Below are 20,443 nucleotides of genomic sequence, written 5' to 3'. Positions count from 1 at the left end.
CTTCCACTAAATAAATGCCCAACTAAAATGTTATTTTTATTATCTGCAATGCTCTCTTATAAAACATCAACCTTACAAAACTAAACCCTTACATAGCTAAATATTGATTATGATTTAGAATTGTATCATTTTTGTGAGTATAGATAAATATATGCTTATAAACTAAAATCTTTAGAATCCTTTCCAATTATTTCAAGCTGGGATGTCGGTCAAAGAGGTCGCTGTGGTCATCGTTGGGTTAGGCGGTCATCATAGGTTGAGGTGGTCATCTTCCGTTGAGGTGTTTATCTTGAGTCATCTAGGCTGTCAATACAACTTCTTGAAGAACTCGTTGGTGCTCAGCTGTTATAAAACCGCATTCTTTTAGATGAAGAAGGGAAAAGAAACTGCTTCTCTGGTTTTCAATTCCTACTAAAATATGATTTCAGAACTAATTTCCTGTTTAATTAAATCAAAGAATACCAAAGATTGTTTCAACTAAAGACTGACTGAGCTTTAAGACATTTTGAGAATTTGGAAATTAGAGAGTTTAATTATAGATTGATTTTAGTATGAGAATACTATTTCTTTACAGTAACTCGCGCAGATCAATTAGACAGTCAAACGCAATCGGTGGTAAAGAGATTTAGAAGAAATTGAACCTAAACTGAAACTGAAAAATGTTTTATTGTTAGACCTGTCTGTTCGCTGATGGAGGTAAAAATTGTGTTTTGTATTTCTGTTTCAAAATCTTCTTCAGAACTGGCAGACATACTGCAGTCAATTCTAATATCATGTTAATATGTATTTTATATCCAAAATTATAATTTTCATAGTTTTTACCTAAACAATTTAACATTTTTTTCGGGGGCTTATGTTTACAATGTATGAATTTGGGATTTAAGAATTTAACATTTGTTGGAAGCGGTTTTTTTCGACAAAATTAATAACTTGAAAAATAGATCTCACCCGTCCATATTTGTGTTGTTAAAGGCTGGTGATACAATTAAACAAATACACCCAACCAAGGCGTCTGTCCTATTCTCATAATTCTGAACATAAAGGTCAGAATATAACAAAAAACGTGCCATGTACTTTAAAATATAACGTGTGTCCTAATTAATAAGATATTATTTTTGATCAATGATACAAAATATTAAAGTAAAGGTTGAAAGTGCTTGTATAATTTTTACTATTATATTTATTTTTGGGCTTCTCTTACTTCAACACTGCTACACTTTTTCAATATTTTTGAATAACCTGCATATCTATTACAGTAGGGCGTTGAGGGGTCTTCGCAGCTGCTAAAAGTAATTTCATTTCCCTAAATAATTATATTTCATTTAATGAAGTTGAAAAATTGTAAAAAGTATACCTTTGAATAAAGTTGAACTGGACACTATTATTATTCTGTTTAGTCCATAGATAAGGTTGAATAATCTGTAAACTTTGACGTAGCTTCTCAATTTGATTATGCTTTAGAACCTGGTCCTCATCTGAAATATTATTATATGAACCAATGATATCCTCGACAAGCCACAGCCAACTAATCAGAAGTAGAAGAACAAATTTAAGCAATGCATTACTGTTACGACTTTCCAACCTCGTTCTCATTGAAAATATATAAGATTTCAATCTTGTGTTCAATTTAGTTTAGTTTGACGTGAAACAATCAATCAATTCTCATCATTACCTTAATCCCCTTATTGATGTGCAGATGTAGATAAAGGGGTACCGACAAAGGATGAGACTGTAAAGACGACTTAAAAATCTTTAAAATATGACGATCCCAAGGTTAGAATATGTCGTCTGCCCTTAATATAGCCTTACAAAATGATTTTGCAAAGAAAAGAAAAAAGTTTATAATTGCAGGAAATCATATATAAAAGAAACAAGATCGTTTAAATTCCGTACAGTCATCTCTGAAGTCTCATCCTTTGTGGTAACCCTGTAGTTAAAAGTTTTATCTGAAAGCGGAGAACTATGTTCAAATCCTTAAAATATTTACCTTGTCTAATACACCTTAGTCTTGTAAAGAGTAGAATATATGCTTCCTCCATAGCAACTGTAGAGGATTCGGTAGAAACTGCTGAATCTATAGATAATTCACTTCTCCTTCTTCTACCAAACACAAGAGCACACAGGAGGGCACACACTTCTGGTTCAAGGCTAGAATATTCAGGACAGCATACAGATTCAGTTGTTGTTACAGTTGTTGTTACTGTAGTTGCAGTTGTTTCAGTTGAAACAGTGGTGGAAGGTGTCCTTCCACAAGTTTCATCAAGCTCAGTAATTTGTCCAGTATAAGTGCTGTACTCAGCAATGAATGCTTGTGATAGAGTTCCAGCTGCCTCAAGTTGAGTGTTAAGACTGCTAATCCTAGCAGAAACCTCATCAATAACAAGCTCGTTGCAATCAGTTGCTGGGAAGCAACAAGGAAAAATAGCATTGTATGCATCTATTAATGCAACTAAGGTTTCCTGTTCAGTAGTGGTCATATTCTGGTAATTGCCGGGAAGAGAAAGGGATCTCTTTGAGCGCTTACCAAGTAAAAGGGCATTAACCAAGGATATTAATGTGTCAACAGTTGTACTAAGTGACTGAACTTGGTTCCAGAGTTTGCAAAGTTCGATCTCATCAACCCAACCATTATACGGGCATAAAATAACAGAAGTTTCCAAAATTGGAGGAGTTGTAGTTAAAGTAGTGGTAGTAGAAGTAGTTGTAGTGGTGGTAGTAGTAGTAGTAGTAGTAGTAGTAGTAGTAGTAGTAGTAGTAGTAGTAGAAGTATTAGTAGTAGTAGTAGTAGTAGTAGTAGTAGTAGTAGTAGTAGTAGTAGTAGTAGTAGTAGTAGTAGTAGTAGAAGAAGTAGTACTAGTAGTAGTAGTTGTAGTAGTACTAGTAGTACTAATAGTATTAGAAGTAGTAGTTGTAGTAGTAGTAATAGTAGTAGTAGTAGTAGTATTACTACTACTAGTGGTAGTAGTAGAAGTAGTAGTAGTAGTAGTAGTAGTAGAAGCAGTAGTAGTAGTAGAAGTAGTTGTAGAAGTAGTTGTAGTGCTAGAAGTAGTAGGAGTTGAAATAGGAGTAGAAGTAGTAGTAGTAATAGGAGTAGAATTTACTGTTGCTGCTGTTGTTGTTGTTGTTGTAGTAAATGTTGTTGTTGTAGAAGCTGTTGGTACAGAAGGAGCAGTTGATCCACCTGTAGAAGATGCTGATGAAGAAGCACCAGTTGATCCATCAGTAGAAGCTGCTGGTGAAGAAGCAGCAGTTGATCCATCTGTAGAAGTTGCTAATGGAGAAGGTGCAGTTGATCCGCCTGTAGAACCTGCTGATGAAGAGGAATCAGTTGCTCCAACAGTTGAAACAGCTGGTAAGGATGCATCAGTTGTTTCACCATTAGAAACTGATGAAGAAGAGGCATCCGTTGATCCAGCTGTAGAAGCTGCTAGTGAAGAAGCAGCAGTTGAGCCAGCTGTAGAAGCTCTTGGTGTAGAAGCATTAGTTGACCCAGTTGTAGAGGCAGCAACAGAAGTATTAGTTGATCCACTTGTAGAAGTAGCAGCAGAAGAAGCATCAGTTGATCCATCAGTAGAAGCTGCTGCAGAAAAAGCAGTAGTTGATGCATCTGTCGAAGCTGCTGGAATAGAAGCAGCAGTTGATCCTTCTGTAGAAGCTGATGATGAAGAAGAATTCATAGATCCATCTGTAGAAGCTGCAAGTGATGAAGCAGAAGTAGATCCATCTGTAGAAGCTGCTGGTGAAAAAGCAGCAGTTGATCCATCTTTAGAAGCTGTTGGTGCAGAAGCATCAGTTGATCCAGCTGTAGAAGCTGCTGCTGAAGAAGCTAAAGTTGATCCATCCGTAGAAGCTGCTGGTAAAGAACCAGAAGTTGATGCATCTGTAGAAGCTGCAGTTGAAGAAAAATTGGATGTTAAAGAAGCATCTGTTGGTCCAGCTGCAGGAGCTGATGTTAAAGAAGCATCAGTTGGTCGAGCTGTAGAAACTGCTGGTGAAGAATCATCCGTTGATCCAGCTGCAGAAGGGGATGTTAAGGAAGCATCAGTTGATCCATCTAAAGAAGCTGATGTTAAAGAAGTATCAGTTGATCCAGCTGTAGAAGCAATTGGTTCATGTGTAGAAGCTCCTGATGATAAAACAGTAGTTGATCCATCTGTAGAAGCTGCTGGGGAAGACGCATCAGTTGATCCAGCTATTGAAGCTACTGATGAAGAAACAGAAGTTGATCCATCTTTTGAACCTGCAGTTGAAGATACATCAGTTGATCCCTCTGTAGAAGCTGCTGGTGAAGAAGAAACAGTTGAACCATCTGTAGAAGCTGCTAATGATGAAGCAGCAGTAGATTGATCTGTAGATGCTGATGATAAGGAAGCAGCAGTTGATTCACCTGTGGAAGGTGCAGGTGAAGGAGTAATATTTGATCCGACTGAAGAAGTTGCAGGTGAAGAAGCATCAGTTGATCCCTCTGTAGTAGCTTCTGATGATGAAGCAGCAGTTGATCCATCAATAGAAGCTGCTGATGATGAAACAGCAGTTGATCCAGCTGAAGAAGCAGTAGTTGATCCATCTGTAGAAGCTCCTAATGATGAAGAGGCAGTTGATCCATCTGTAGAAGCTGCTGTTAAAGAAGTATTAGTTGATCCTTCTGTAGAAGCTGCTGCTGAAGAAGCATCAGATGATCCATCTGTAGAAGCTGCTGGTGAAGAAGCATCAGTTGATCCATCTGTAGAAGCTGCTGGGGAAGAAGCATTAGATGATCCACCAGTAGATGCTGTGGGTAAAGAAGCATCAGTTGATTCATCTGTAGAAACTGCTGGTGACAAGGCAACAGTTGAACCATCTGTAGAAGCTCCTGTTGACGAAATGACAGTTGATCCATCTGTAGAAGTTGCTGATGAAGAAGCATCAGTTGATCCTCCTGAAGAAACTGTGGGTGAAGAAGCAACAGTTGATCCACCTGTAGAAGCTGTGAGTGAAGAAGCATCAGTTGATCCAACTGTAGAAGCTGCAGGTGAAGAAGTATCAGTTGATCCAACTGTAGGTGCAGCAGGTGAAGAAGCAAAAGTTGATCCACCTGTAGAAGCTGTTGGTGAAGAAGCATCAGTTGATCCACCAGTAGAAGCTGCTGATGAAGAAGCAGAAGTTGATTCATTTGTAAAAGCTACTGCAGAAGAAGCATCAGTTGACCCATCTGTAGAAGCAGCTGCAAAAGTTGTTGGTGAAGAAGGAGCAGTTGATGCACCTGTAGAAACTGCGGATGAAGAGGGATTAGTTGCTCCAACTGTTGAAACAGACGATGATGATGCATCAGTTCTTTCACCTGTAGATGCTGCTGTAGAAGAAGCATCAATTGATCCAGCAGTAGAGGCTACTGGTGGAGAAGCAACTGTTGAGCCAGCAATGGAAGGTGATGTTGAAGAAGCATCATTGAAAACATTTGTGGAAGCTGCTGGTGAAAAACCATCAGTTTGTCCACTTGTAGAAGCTGCTGGTGAAGGAGTATCAGTAGATCCAATTGCAGTTCCACCAATTGGAATTAACCCAGCTACTGTACTTCCACCCATGGTTGGAGGAATAGTTGATAAAGCTGTAGAAGCTTCTGATGAAGATGCAGAAGCTGATCCATCTGTTGAAGCTACTGATGAAGAAGCATCAGTTGATCCATCTGTAGAAGCTGCTGATGAAGAAAAATCAGTTGATACATTTGTAGAAGCTAATGTTGAAGAAGCATCAGCCGATCCACCTGTAGAAGCTGTTGTTAAAGTAGCATCAGTTGATCCATCTGTAGAAGCTACTGGTGAAGGAGCATCAGTTGATCCATCTGTAGAAGCTGCTGGTGAAGGAGCATCAGTTGATCCATCTGTAGAAGATGCTGTTGAAGAAGCATCAGTTGATGCATTTGGAGAAGCTGCTGGGGAAGAAGCATCAGTTAATCCATTTGTAGAAGCTCCTGGTGAAAAAGCATCAGTTGATCCATTAGTAAAAGCTGCTGATGAAGAAGCATCAATTGATCTGTCTGTAGAAGCTGCTGATGAAGAAGCATCAGTTGATCCATCTGTAGAAGCTGCTGGTGAAGTAGCATCAGTTGATTCATCTGTAGAAGCTACTGGTGAAAAAGAATCAGTGGATTCACTTGAAGAAGAATCAGTTTTTCCATCTGTAGAAGATGCTGATGAAGAAGCATCAGTTGATCCATCTGTAGAAGCTGCGGATGAAGACGCATCGGTTAATCCATCTGTAGAAGCTGCTGGTGAAGATCCATCAGTTAATCCATCTGTAGAAGCTGCTGATGAAAAAGCATCAGTTGATCCAGCTGTAGAAGCAGATGGTGAAGATCCATCAGTTGATCCATCTGTGGAAGAGGCTGGTGAAGAAGCATCAGTGGATACTTCATTTGAAGCTGCTGATGAAGAAGCATCAGTTGATTCATTTGTAGAAAATGCTGATGAAGAACCATCAGGTGATCCATCTGATGTAGCTGTTGATGGAATAGCATCAGTTGATGCATCTGCTGAAGCTGCTGGTGAAGAATCATCAGTTGATCCATCTGTAGAAGTTGCTGATGAAGAAGTATAAGTTGATTCATCTGTATAAACTGCTGAGGAAAAAGCATCAGTTGATCCAGCAGTTGAAGCTGCTAATGAAGAAGCATCAGTTGGTCCATCAGTAGAAGCTGCTGATATAGAAACATCAGTTGATCTATCAGTAGGAGAAGCAGCATTTGATCCACCTGTAGAAGTTGCTGATGAAGAAGAAGCAGTTGATCCGCCTGTAGAAGCTGCTGATGAAGAGGAATCAGTTGCTCCAACTGTTGAAACAGCTGGTGAGGATGCATCAGTTGTTTCACCATTAGAAACTGATGAAGAAGAGGCATCCGTTGATCCAGCTGTAGAAGCTGCTAGTGAAGAAGCAGCAGTTGAGCCAGCTGTAGAAGCTCTTGGTGTAGAAGCATTAGTTGACCCAGTTGTAGAGGCAGCAACAGAAGTATTAGTTGATCCACTTGTAGAAGTAGCAGCAGAAGAAGCATCAGTTGATACAGCTGTAGAAGCTGCTAGTGAAGACGCAGCAGTTGAGCCAGCTGTAGAAGCTCCTGGTGAAGAAGCATTAGTTGACCCAGTTGTAGAGGCAGCAACAGACATATTAGTTGATCCACTTGTAAAAGCAGCAGCAGAAGAAGCATCAGTTGGTCCATCTGTAGAAGCTGATGTTGAAGAAGCATCAGTTTGGCCATCTGTAAAAGCTGTTGATGAAGAAGCATCAGTTAGTCCATCTGTAGAAGCTACTGTCGAAGAAACATTGGTTGGTCCACCTGTAGAAGCTGCTGGTGTAGAAGCATCAGTAGATATGCCTGTAAAAGCTAGTGATGAAGAAAAATCATTTGGTCCATCTGCAGTAGTTGATCCATCTGTAGAAGCTCCTAATGATGAAGAGGCAGTTGATCCATCTGTAGAAGCTGCTGGTAAAGAAATATTAGTTGATCCTTCTGTAGAAGCTGCTGCTGAAGAAGCATCAGTTAATCCCTCTGTAGAAGCTGCTGATGAAGAAGTGTCAGTTGATCCATCATTAGAAGCTGCTGATGAAGAAGCATCATTTGATACACCTGTAGAAGCTGCTGAAGAAGAAAAATTAGTTGGTCTATTTGTAGAAGCTGCTGATGAAGAAGCATCAGTTGATCTCTCTGTAGAAGCTTCTGATGAAGAAACATTAGTTGCTCCATCTGTAGAAGCTGATAGTGAAGAAGCATCAGTTGATCCATCTGTAAAAGCTGCTGATGAAGAAGCATCAGTTGATCTGTCTGTAGAAGCTGCTGGTGAAGAAGCATCAGATGATCCATCTGTAGAAGCTGCTGCTGAAGAAGCATCAGTTAATCCATCTGGAGAAGGTGCTGATGAAGAAGCACCAGTTGATCCATCTGTAGAATTTGCTGGTGAAGAAGCATCAGTCGATCCATCAGTAAAAGCTGCTGATGAAGAAGCATCAGTTGATCCATCTGTAGAAGCTGCTGGTGAAGGAGAATCAGTTGATTCATCTGTAGAAGCTACTGTTGAAAAAGTATCAGTGGATTTACTTGAAGAAGCATCAGTTGATCCATCTGAAGAAGCTGCGGATGAAGAAGCATCGGTTAATCCATCTGTAGAAGCTGCTAGTGAAGATCCATCAGTTAATCCATCTGTAGAAGCTGATGATGAAAAAGCATCAGTTGATCCATCAGTGGAAGAGGCTGGTGAAGAAGCATCAGTGGATACTTCATCAGAAGCTGCTGATGAAGAAGCATCAGTTGATCCATTTGTTGAAGATGCTGATGAAGAACCATTAGGTGATTCATCTGAAGTAGCTGTTGATGAAATAGCATTAGTTGATGCATCTGTAGAAGATGCTGGTGAAGAAGCATCAGTTGATCCATCTGTAGAAGCTGCTGATAAAGAAGTATCAGTTGATTCATCTGTAGAAACTGCTGATGAAGAAACATCAGTAGAAGAAGCAGCAGTTGATCCACCTGAAGAAGTTGCTGATGAAGAAGGAGCAGTTGATCCCTCTGTAGAAGCTGCTGATGAAGAAGCATCAGTTGTTCCATCAGTAGAAGCTGCTGATGAAGATGTATCAGATGATCCATCTGTAGAAGCTGCTGCTGAAGAAGCATCAGTTGATCCATCTGGAGAAGGTGCTGATGAAGAAGCACCAGTTGATCCATCTGTAGAATTTGCTGGTGAAGAAGCATTAGTTGATCCATCAGTAAAAGCTGCTGATGAAGAAGCATCATTTGATACACCTGTAGAAGCTGCTGAAGAAGAAGAATCAGTTGGTCTATTTGTAGAAGCTGCTGATGAAAAAGCATCAGTTGATCTCTCTGTAGAAGCTTCTGATGAAGAAGCATCAGTTCCTCCATCTGTAGAAGCTGGTGTTGAGGAAGCATCAGTTGGTCCATCTGTAAAAGTTGATGTTGAAGAACCATCAGTTGATCCCGCTGTAGAAGCTGCTGATGAAGAAGCATCAGTTGTTCCATCAGTAGAAGCTGCTGATGAAGAAGCGTCAGCTGATACACCTGTAGAAGATGCTGAAAAAGAAGAATCAGTTGTTCCATCTGTAGAAGCTGATGATGAAGAAACATCAGTTGATCCCTCTGTAGAAGCTGCTGATGAAGAAGCATCAGTTGCTCCATCTGTAGAAGCTGGTGTTGAGGAAGCATCAGTTGGTCCATCTGTAAAAGTTGATTTTGAAGAACCATCAGTTGATCCCTCTGTAGAAGCTGCTGATGAAGAAGCATCAGTTGATCCATCAGAAGAAGCTGCTGATGAAGAAGCGTCAGCTGATACACCTGTAGAAGATGCTGAAAAAGAAGAATCAGTTGTTCCATCTCTAGAAGCTGCTGATGAAGAAGCATCAGTTGCTCCATCTGTAGAAGCTGATGTTGAGGAAGCATCAGTTTGTCCATCTGTAGAAGTTGATGTTGAAGCAGCATTAGTTAGTCCATCTGTAGAAGCTACTGATGAAGAAACATCAGTTGGTCCATCTGTAGAAGATTTTGGTGAAGAAACATTAGTTGATCCAGCTATCAAAGTAGCTGTTGAAGAATCAGCAGTTGATTGACCTGTAGAATCCAATGTTGAAGAAGCATCAGTTGCTCCATCTGTAGAAGCTGTTGGTGAAGAAACTGCTGTTGACCCCTCTGTAGAAGTTGCTAATGAAGAAGCATCAGTTAATCCATCTGTAGAAACTGTTGATGAAGAAGCATCAGCAGATACACCTGTAGAAACTGTTGATGAAAAAGAATCAATTGGTCCATCTGTAGAAGCTGCTGATGAAGAAGCATCAGTTGATCCGCCTGAAAAAGCTGCTGATGAAGAAAAATCAGTTGATCCACTTGTAGAAGCTGCTGATGAAAAAGTATCAGTTGATCCATCTGAAGAAACTTTTGGTGAAGATGCATTTGTTGATCCATCAGAAGAAGCTGATGATGAAGAAGAAATAGTTGATCCATTTTTAGAGTCTGTTGGTGCAGAAGCAGTAGTTGATTCATCTGTAAAAGGTCTTAATGAAGAAGCATGAGTTGAGCCAGCTGTAGAAGCTGATGGTGAAGATTCATCAGTTGATCCATCTGTGGAAGCAGTTGGAAAAGAAGCATCAGTGGATCCTTCCATAGAAGCTGCTGATGAAGAAGCATCAGATGATCCATCTGTAGAAGCTGTTGGTGAAGAAGCATCACTTGATCCATCTGAAGAAGCTGATGGTGAAGAAGACTCAGTTGATTCATCTGTAAAAGCTGCTGGTGAGGAAGCATCAGTTGATCCATCATTAGAAGCTGCTGATGAAAAAGCATCAGTTGATACATTAGTTGAAGCTGCTGATGAAGAAGTATCAGTTGATCCATCAGTAAAAGCTGCTGATGAAGAAGCATCATTTGATCCATCTGATGAAGCTGATGCTGATGAAGCATCAATTGAGCCATCTGTAGATGCTGCTGGTGAAGAAGCATCCGTTGATCCATCTGTAGAAGCTGCTGGTAAAGAAGCATCAGTTGATCCATTTGTATAAGCTGATGGTGAAGTAGCATCAGTTGACCCAACTTTGGAAGTTGTTGTTGAAGAAGCTACTGTTGAGAAAGCAATACTTGATTCACCTGTAGAAGTTTCTGATGAAGATAAATTTGTAACTGCAGTTGCAGTTGTTGTACCATTAGGATTGTTTGTTGTTACATTATCAGCTGTTGTTAATTCCTGTGTAGGTGTCTAAAATTCAAAGAATCTTTATCTTGAAAATTAATTAAGAACCAAAATAATAAGAGTAAAATAATGGACTAGTTTCAGTAAATATTTAAAAGCTGTAAAAGATTATTTTCTTAATATCTTTTCTTATAAAATTGTATTATTACTTACTGGTGAAATAGGCGTTACAATTCCACAAGATAATCTGGTAGATAAGCTAAGCAGTTCACACCACAAGCTACAAATCAAGGTGCCATTTGTTAATCCAAGATATGGGCATTCAGTTTCATTAAAGGTTCCAGCGTAAAACCCATCTGGGGGTGCTGATGTAGTGATTCCACTTGATGCAGTTGATGATGAAAACGATGATGACAATAATGATGATGATGATGTTGTGATACTGCTGTACAACTTGGCGGCTTCAATACTATTGTATAATTTGCAGAGTAGAACAGATTCTACAAAAGCTTCATAGGGGCATAATGGTTCGTTTGTTGAAGGACTTGTAGAAGCATCTGATGAAGTAGAGGAGATCTCCATCGAAGAGGATGAAAATACAGTGGCAGAGGAAGAGGCAGAAGTACTTGTTTCAGAACATATGATGCCATATTTTAGCATCTGGTTTTCACACCATAAACTGCAGTAGTCAGTCATATAAGGGTAACCATCATATACACATGAAACAATATTGCTTCCATCAGTGCTAAGTCCAAATAAAGGAGTCATTTCAGTTGGTGCCAGTGTACCAGTTGATGTTGTATTTATCCCAAATAGTAAAAACTTTAAGTTGACATTCTCTGTCCAGAGTAAGCATATTTCTGTGTTATGTGGACTGGTATAGCTTTCATAAGGACACAAAGGACCACCAATGCAGAGGACATCAAAGCTCAAATCTTGAAGAGAGCACCACATCTGACATGCTAGGTCTCCATCTGTTAAGTTTATATGAGGACATGTGCTGTAAGGGACTTGAATATTTGATTCTGCTGTTGAGGATGTTCCAGTACTTGAAGCTTCTGTGGAGGTAGGGATAGCATCAAGAGCAGCTTTGAGTTCAGTCCAGAGAGGACAGAGCACATCCTTGTTGGTATATGAATCAAATGGGCAAGGGCCAGATGTTGTCTCTGAGGAGGCTGTAGAAGAAATTGGTATCGTTGAGGAAATATCTTGACAATTATTCCCTGAGAATTCTTCAACTTGGCACCACAGTTGGCACAGGAGGTTAGCACTGGTGGGATTATCTAGGTATGGGCATGTCACCTCCTGAATACCTAGAGTTGTTTGATTAGCTTCAGACTGAAGAGTCACCAGCTGGTAATACAGGCTACAGATGGTGGTAGATTCAGGATCTAGTAGGTAAGGACAAACAGATGGGTCAGTTGAGCATTCAGGTTCACTTATGCAAGCTGGTAAGTACATTCCATTTAATGAAATATCTACAGTAGGATCTGTGTATCTCAGATATCTCATTATAATACCCAGCTCCAAACACTGACAACTATATAGTTGTCCATTGTAACACTTATTATCTATCCTCCAAGCTGTTCCATCCTCAGGTTCAATTTCAGTCACAGTCCCTTTCCAAGCCTGAACAGCAAATATTATAATATTCAAGTCAAATTAAAAACTGAATTTCTTTATATTTATGCGATCACAAGTTCTAAGACTATCCTTGGAATATGATAAAACAACATATTTTCAGAAAAATGAATAAACCATCAATTTTATACCAATAAAGTAAAATATCGAACATATGTTGGCGATTTTATTTTATTTTTCTATATATTTATTTCAAATGAGAAGACAGAAAAATCAGAATTCATTTTTTGTGGGAACTGATAATGCCGCGTATTTAAGAGACAGCGATTTTTGCCACTCAATGAATTACAGTGTAAGTTTTAGGAAATGTAATACTGTAAAGGCATAGAAATCCGCAAAAATCAGCGAAAATTGGATCAATTCACTTTTTAATCTGGACACTTTGATATCTGCAAAGAATATGGACACCCTTTTTTAAATGGACCTGTTGAAGGGTTTGATCAAAACCCCAAAACCAACAAAATTCTTCACTCTTTGAGAAATTTATAATTTTGAAAAAAGGAGAGCTGCAAATATGGATAAAGAAGAAAAAAGTTCAAAAAAGAAATTCTATCCAAAACCACCGCAGTCAGTTTCAGACAAATCTCAAATTTGTTGTATTTTTCAATTTTGGATGAATAAGAATTATATGTTTTGCACAGCATGCAGCATACTTTGTTACATTTACTAAAAATAATTACAAAATAAAAACCTTGAATTATCTATCGTTTTGTTTTACCTCTAGTACAGTTAACGGCGAGGAGAACTGTAGTTGAAGGGACCAGGAGGAAACAGTTTCATTTATTGGAATCTGTATGTACTCCTTCTTCCCTGTACTCCATTCATTTCCAGGTCTAAAATATCAGCATGTACTGTACATGAAGTGGAGTTGTACCCTTACAGACGAAAACTAGAAACTAGGTAAAAGACTTTTATAATCCTGTCCAACAAAATGATCATCAAACCAAAACTTGTTTATATAGAAAGTTTAGATTTCAAGGCAAAGCTGGGTTCCACCCTTTTCCCCCTTCCTATTTTACTGTATAACAGTTTCTTGTAAAATATAATACAATATAAATATCATTAGAACATGAAAAAGAAATTACATGAAGGGTTGTTTGTTGATTTTTGTTAACTGTTTGTTAGTTCCTGATATTTTACAGAATAATGTTTATCTATGGAATTGTTTATCTATTGAATTTCCTTTTTTACAGTTACTGCAGCTTCCTTGATAGCTTTTTTTAAAGGAATTGAGTCTTTGTAACAAAATCAAATATTTAAACCACAATATCTTTAGAACCCGTTGTTGTAAACCTTTGATATTTCTAACTCTGATTATTTGATTTAACAGAATTCATAGTTTGAATTATCTAAGGTCTTCAACATTTGGTTCCAAAGATATTGTGATTAGAAAATCAGGGTTTGTTGCAGAGGCTCAATTCCTTTATTTATTTACCTGATCCAAACACAGGTTTGTCCAATTACAGTGTTTACACCAACTAAAAAATAAGCTTGCTTGAATTTTTCTTCCTAGTTCCTTTTCAACTATATTTACTCAGAATAACCGTTGACTTTTCAAAAGTAAACAGAATTCTGATATAAAGTACAGCATTTGATTTCAGATTGGGAAAGGTTTGAAAACCTTTGCTGTTTTATCTATTTTTTTTTTCTCAATGCATGATATGCCTCACAACAATACATATGTGACATGTCAAGCCAGTCCGATGGTAGATTTTAAGGTTTATAACCATTCAAAACTTGATTTATGTTGATTTCGAAGAAGATTTACCTGCTACTATGATCAGAATAAGGATCCAGGGTGGCCAACGTTCACTCATAGTTCAGATTTATATTTTCAATTCTGTCTAGTTAGTTATCTAATCAAATTAATGTTGTCATAAATATTTTACATTCGTTGGAACTGTAAAGGAAAGATGAAAGGGGTATAGGTTACAATTAGGTTTCTCTGGGATATCTTCGTTTTTAGATTGGTTGCATATTTGCTGATTATGATCTGTTTAAATTTACCATTTCTATACTAAATTGTGTATGTACATATGAATTTTCGTATTAATTTGACACAGTTTTATATAAATTTCTCGAGACAGGAACGTCAGATATAAATTTCATGGATCGCGAATCGCGATCAAGAGCTAAAATGAATTGCTTTCAGCCTATACCCCCTATCATATTTCCTTTACAGTCCCTTTAAGAGAAGTTTATTCGACCTAAGGCCAAGGGTACTGTAGTATAGAGTTACTAGAAACTCAAGGCGCTTCGCGCCCTTCTTTCTAGCCTTAGAGGGCGCTTCGCGCCCATCTTCTGAATTAGTTGTGAACATGTTCTCTTTGTGTGCATCGTAAAACAAAACAAAAATAATTCGTGGATTTTCACAAAAAATTTCGCGGATTTTCAAAATTTTTAAAAATTTAATGACGATCGAATTTTGATGGAGACAAATATTTGAAATTTTGATTTTTCATAAACCTTCCCTGGGGTCCCTAGATGTCCCACAAAAAATTTGGGCCCGATCGGTTCAGCCGTTTGGACGTTTATTGGATACAAACAGACAGACAGACAGACAGACAAGCCAAATTTATATATAGAGTTAAGACGTAACTTCAAGATACCCTCCATTTATATAAATATGTCCGATTCACTTCAATATACCCTCCATTTATAGAGAGGGATATGTCCGATTCACTTCAAGAAACCCTCCATTAATATAGAAGGATATGTCCTATTCACTTCAAGATACCCTCCATTTATATAGAGGGATATGTCCTATTCACTTCAAGATACCCTCCATTTATATAGAGGGATATGTCCGATTCACTACAAGATACACCATCCATTAATATAGAGGGATATGTCCTATTCACTACGGTACCCTTAAAAGTTTTCTCTGGTCGAGAACGAATGAGATATATATGTTTTTCTCTTTACAAATGATTAGTTTCGCTTATTATTATCAGATTTAACACTATTAAAGCTTAAAACAAAACGTTATTATCTATCTTTCACAGTATGCATTATTGATCAATTAAAGTTTAAAGGGTATTGTTATGTATCGGACGTGGCCTTCTCAGAAAGGAGACTGTATTAAAATAACGACAAAACCTGATAAAATCAGATAGATATTCTTTTTTTTAATAAAATTTATAGGTCTTTGCGACAAACTCAAATTTTTTAGTTTATATACCTTTGCAATGTAATTGTGTAAACCTTTGATATAAACTGAGGTTTATAACATTGTGCTGTTAAAATATAGGGATTAGAAAATCAGAGTTTGTGGCAAAGATCTGATTCCTTTTCGTAAATCCCAAAGATGCAATAGTATGATTAGCTGAAGGGCCCGGCGTTGCCCGTAAAAATTAAAAAAAATATAATAAAAATTACAATTTAAAAAAAGAAATTTGATTTTTGAAAATAACAAAATTTAGAATTTTTTAGTCTATTTTACCCCCAGGGTACCCTCAAAAAATATTAGCCCATTCGGTCCAGCCGTTTGGCCGGGCATAGGGAACATATATACGAATGTCTTGTATTATTATATAGATAGCGTTGGTATAGAAATTTATTTTTCACTCAATTAAGATACGTACAATGTACATGCATTGCAATAAAAGAAAATAATTAAGATTGAAATATCAATGATAAATTAAAAATAATTGTGAAAAGTGCAAAGATTTTAAAACATTTTTAAATTACAAATTTTGTCTTCTTATCTTTCCCATATTACCAGAGACAGAAAAAACTATTTGTTAATATTTGATTAAAGATTCCTGTTCAATTTGCATATCCAGTTAATTATCTGTGTAGGTGTAGGTGAGCAGGTCCTCCTAAACACAAGTATCTAATGTAAGCACATGATGAACACAAGTATACAGTGTTAGCACATGCTGAACACAAGTATCTAGTGTTTTGCACATGCTAAACACAAGTATCCAGTGTTAGCACATGCTGTACACAAGTATCCAGTGTTAGCACATGCTGAACACAAGTATATAGTGTTAGCACATGCTGAACACAAGTATAGTGTTAGCACATGCTGAACACAAGTATATAGTGTTAGCACATACTGAACACAAGTATATAGTATTAGCACATGCTGAACACAGGTATCTAGTGTTTGCACAGGCTGAACACAAGTATCCAGTGTTAGCACATGCTGTACACAAGTATCCAGTGTTAGCACATGCTGAACACAAGTATCTAGTGTTAGCACATGCTGAACACAAGTATATAGTGTGAGCATATGCTGAACACAAGTATCTAGTGTTAGCACATGCTGAACACAAGTATATAGTGTTAGCACATGCTGAACACAAGTATATAGTGTTAGCACATGCTGAACACAAGTATATAGTATATAGTGTTAGCACATGCTGAACACAAGTATATAGTGTTAGCACATGCTAAACACAAGTATATAGTGTTAGCACATGCTGAACACAAGTATTTAGTGTTAGCACATGCTTTACACAAGTATAAAGTGTTTGCACATGCTGAACACAAGTATCCAGTGTTAGCACATGCTGTACACAAGTATCCAGTGTTAGCACATGCTGAACACAAGAATCTAGTGTTAACACATGCTGAAGACAAGTAACTATTGTTTGCACATGCTGGACTCAAGTATCCAATGTTAGCACATTCTGAGTAAAAGTATCTAGCGTTAGCACATGCTGAACACAAGTATCCAGTGTTAGCACATGCTGAACACTGCAAGTATCCAGTGTTAGCACATGGTTAACACAAGTATCTAGTGTTAGCACATGCTGTACACAAGTATCCAGTGTTAGCACATGCTGAACACAAGTATCTAGTGTTAGCACATGCTGAGCACAAGTAACTAGTGTTTGCACATGCTGAACACAAGTAACTAGTGTTTGCACATGCTGAACACAAGTATCCAATGTTAGCACATTCTGAGTAAAAGTATCTAGCGTTAGCACATGCTGAACACAAGTATGGAATGTTAGCACATGCTGAACACAAGTATCCAGTGTTAGCACATGCTGAACACTGCAAGTATCCAGTGTTAGCACATGGTGAAGACAAGTATCTAGTGTTAGCACATGCTTTACACAAGTATCTAATGTTAGCACATGCTGAACACAAGTATCCAGTGTTAGCATTTGGTGAAAACAAGTATCTATAGTGTTAGTATATACTGAATACAAGTATCTAGTGTTAATACATGCTAAACATAAGTATCTAGTGAAAGCACATGCTAAATTCAAGTATCTAGTGTTAGCACATGCTAAACACAAGTATCTAGTGAAAGCACATGCTGAACACAAGCATATTTATTGTTAGCATATTATAAACTCAAGGGAGTGTTCGCGAAAAATGAAAGGGGGTATAGGCTTGAGGCGAAAAATAAGCGCTCTTGATCACTACTAATCTTACTTCTATCTATTGCGTCTATCAAGAGAAAATTGTTAAAAACGACTCATGCTGAAGAACGTAGCGTCCATACAAATTTAGAAATTTGCAACATTCAACTAGGATCGTAAACTAATCAATTTAATTCCAAACAAATCATTCAGATATTACAACAAATAGTCATCGATTATTTTTCGACGCATTATTATATAGTTAATATTTCATAATATTTTTGATTTTGTTTTTTAAATAATATTTCGCTGGCGCTGGATTTTCGAACATTCTTGGAAATGTCGTCTTCATTATCAACAATCCTCGTAACATCTAAATAAATGTTTTCAAAAGTAACTATCAGATCATAAACAATAAAAAAAATATTATGAAATATCAACTTTATACGAATGCGTCGAAAAATAATCGATGATTATTTGTTGTAATATCTGAATGATTTGTTTGGAATTAAATTGATATTTTAGGATCCGAGTTGAATACTGCAAGTTTCTGAATTTGTATGAGTCGTTTTCAACTATTTTCCCTTATAGACGCAACAGATGTAAGATTAGAAGTGATCAAAAACGCTTATTTTTCGCCGCAAGCCTAAACCCCCTTTCATTTTTCGCTAACACTCCCTTTAACACAAGTTACCAGCATTTACAAATGCTCAACACAAATATCTACACATTCTTAACACAAGTTACTAGTGTTTACAAATACTAAACACAAATATCTACACATTCTTAACACAAGTTACTTGTGTTTTCAAATACTCAACACACATATCTACACATTCTTAACACGAGTTACTAGTGTTTACAAATACTCAACACACATATCTACACATTCTTAACACAAGTAACTAGTGTTTACAAATACTCAACACACATATCTACACATTCTTAACTCAAGTTACTAGTGTTTACAAATACTCGACACACATATCTACACATTCCTAACACAAGTTACTAGTGTTTACAAATACTAACCACAAATATCTGCGCATGCTAAACACAGTATATAGACTACGCAGAGTTAAATTAAACTGAACACAAGTATCTAGTGTTCAATGTGTTCACTGTTCCATATATACCTGTTCCTTCTGTTCTGCCGGGTAAGATTAAATGGCCGCCGATATATAAAGTGGAAATACTGAATGGGGTGAAATACAAAAACTATAATTTACGAGGAGAACAATTAGAAATTATGTTTTTCTTTTAATAGTTTTCTTTTATTCAATCCACACATCTGTACTCTAACAAAAGCGCTTTAATACTTTTTAAATTTTACAGCACTTCAACAATATTTAAAATATTTCTGAATTAATGAATGATTGGCTTTAAACCGTAATATTCATTTTAGAATATTTAATCCTTTGAAATTCGGCATTATTATACAATGTTTCATGAGATAGAATAATGAATAAATCGTACAGTGGCGCAACTAGGGGGGGGGGAGAACCGAGTTTCACCCCCCTCATCAAATTTTGCCCCCCTCCCGCCTCCCCCTTCACTTGACTACAGCATGATCATGATTGTGGAACATCAAATTTTGTCAATGAAGAAAAAATACCAAAATTTTTCTTTGTTGCTTTAAGCATAATTTACAAATAAGTTTTATGAAATATTTAGAAAAAACATGTTCTTTATAGAGCGGAAATATGCAAATTTTGAATACTAAAAATGAACAAATTTTTCTGCTACGATCTTTGCCATTAACGCATATTTTTTTTGAGACATCTTATTTCTAAAAGCATCCAGTTTGAATTCGTGTGAAAGAGGTGACATCAGATTTTTACTCTCGACTTCTAAAATAATTTTAACACGATCAAATTATCTTTTTCCATATTATTTTCTGAGTTCGTGTCTCTTTTGTCCATTTGACGGTCCAAATTCTTTTTTTAATAATCTTTTTGTTTGTTTATTTTCTTGTGATTTTTAACATTTTTTATTATCGATTTTGATGGTTATTATATTGTTAGAACGGACGAGGGTCAACCCAAACCGAAATATATTTTCAATAAATGTGGAACTAACGTCTACTTTTTTGCTCTTCAGAGGTTTGGATTATCAGCATCAGAATTTTAAAAATAATTCACTGTGGTCAGTTGTTAAGTTTAATACCGTTTATTTGAGTGATATGATAACACTGGTTTACAGGTTGACATATATCCAGTAAACAATTAAATTAAACATGAACAAAAATTTACAGATAATAAATGCGCGGTCTTAACAGTTCACACGTATGTAAATACATATATGTAAAATGTCAAAAATATAATTTTGTCCTTGAAAATTGAATGTTTGATTTACGCTACAACAACTTTCATTTTTCACGAACACTCCCTTTTAACGGGTGTAAAATAGATGATGCTTCATATATTTCATTTAAATTATAATTTGAAATAGAAAATAAAAATTGAATATTTGTATACATTATAAAAATATAATTTTGAAAATGAATGAAAAAGAAATGTTTAGGTCTGCTTTAATTTTAAAGATTTGATGACAAAAAATTGAACATAATTTAACCGTATATATTTGTATTATGATGATTCTATTTTGTACTTGCGTGGACGGAATAAGATAAAACTTTACGAAAGTATTAGTAGAAAAAAGAAAATACAATACTGACGATAACAATACAATAATATAAACGACATAAAATATGCATAGATATTACTATTAATACAATATAATCATAATTTTACATAACGCTCGTTCCTTGGAATTACAGGCCATAATATCGCTGTATTTCCCCACTATTAATCATATGAA

General features: G+C 36.7%; 1 protein-coding gene across 3 annotated transcripts; it reads right to left on the bottom strand.

The window, feature by feature from the left end:
- Window positions 1-23: 23 nt before the first annotated feature.
- On the bottom strand, window positions 24-18,744 carry LOC111697791 (serine-rich adhesin for platelets). 3 transcript variants are annotated; one of them, XM_023467920.1, is made up of 12 exons: window positions 18,656-18,744; window positions 16,067-16,123; window positions 14,071-14,146; window positions 13,738-13,780; window positions 13,021-13,135; window positions 10,875-12,290; window positions 1,988-10,727; window positions 1,355-1,475; window positions 1,240-1,303; window positions 949-1,031; window positions 677-765; window positions 24-411 (listed from the first exon to the last, which is right to left on the bottom strand). In XM_023467920.1, exons 3-12 carry the CDS (start codon window positions 14,117-14,119, stop codon window positions 299-301), a joined length of 10,833 nt encoding a protein of 3,610 aa, XP_023323688.1. In that variant the 5' UTR covers window positions 14,120-14,146; window positions 16,067-16,123; window positions 18,656-18,744; the 3' UTR covers window positions 24-298. The 3 variants fall into 3 exon arrangements, with proteins under 3 accessions (XP_023323688.1, XP_023323703.1, XP_023323696.1); XM_023467935.1 differs by having other exon boundaries at window positions 24-408; XM_023467928.1 differs by having other exon boundaries at window positions 14,071-14,142.
- Window positions 18,745-20,443: the final 1,699 nt, after the last annotated feature.

This window comes from Eurytemora carolleeae, unplaced genomic scaffold (genome assembly GCF_000591075.1).
Source record: "Eurytemora carolleeae unplaced genomic scaffold, Eaff_2.0 scaffold89, whole genome shotgun sequence".
In the NCBI taxonomy this organism is placed as follows: Eukaryota; Metazoa; Arthropoda; class Copepoda; order Calanoida; family Temoridae; genus Eurytemora; species Eurytemora carolleeae.
This window is presented reverse-complemented; position numbering and strand designations above follow the sequence as displayed.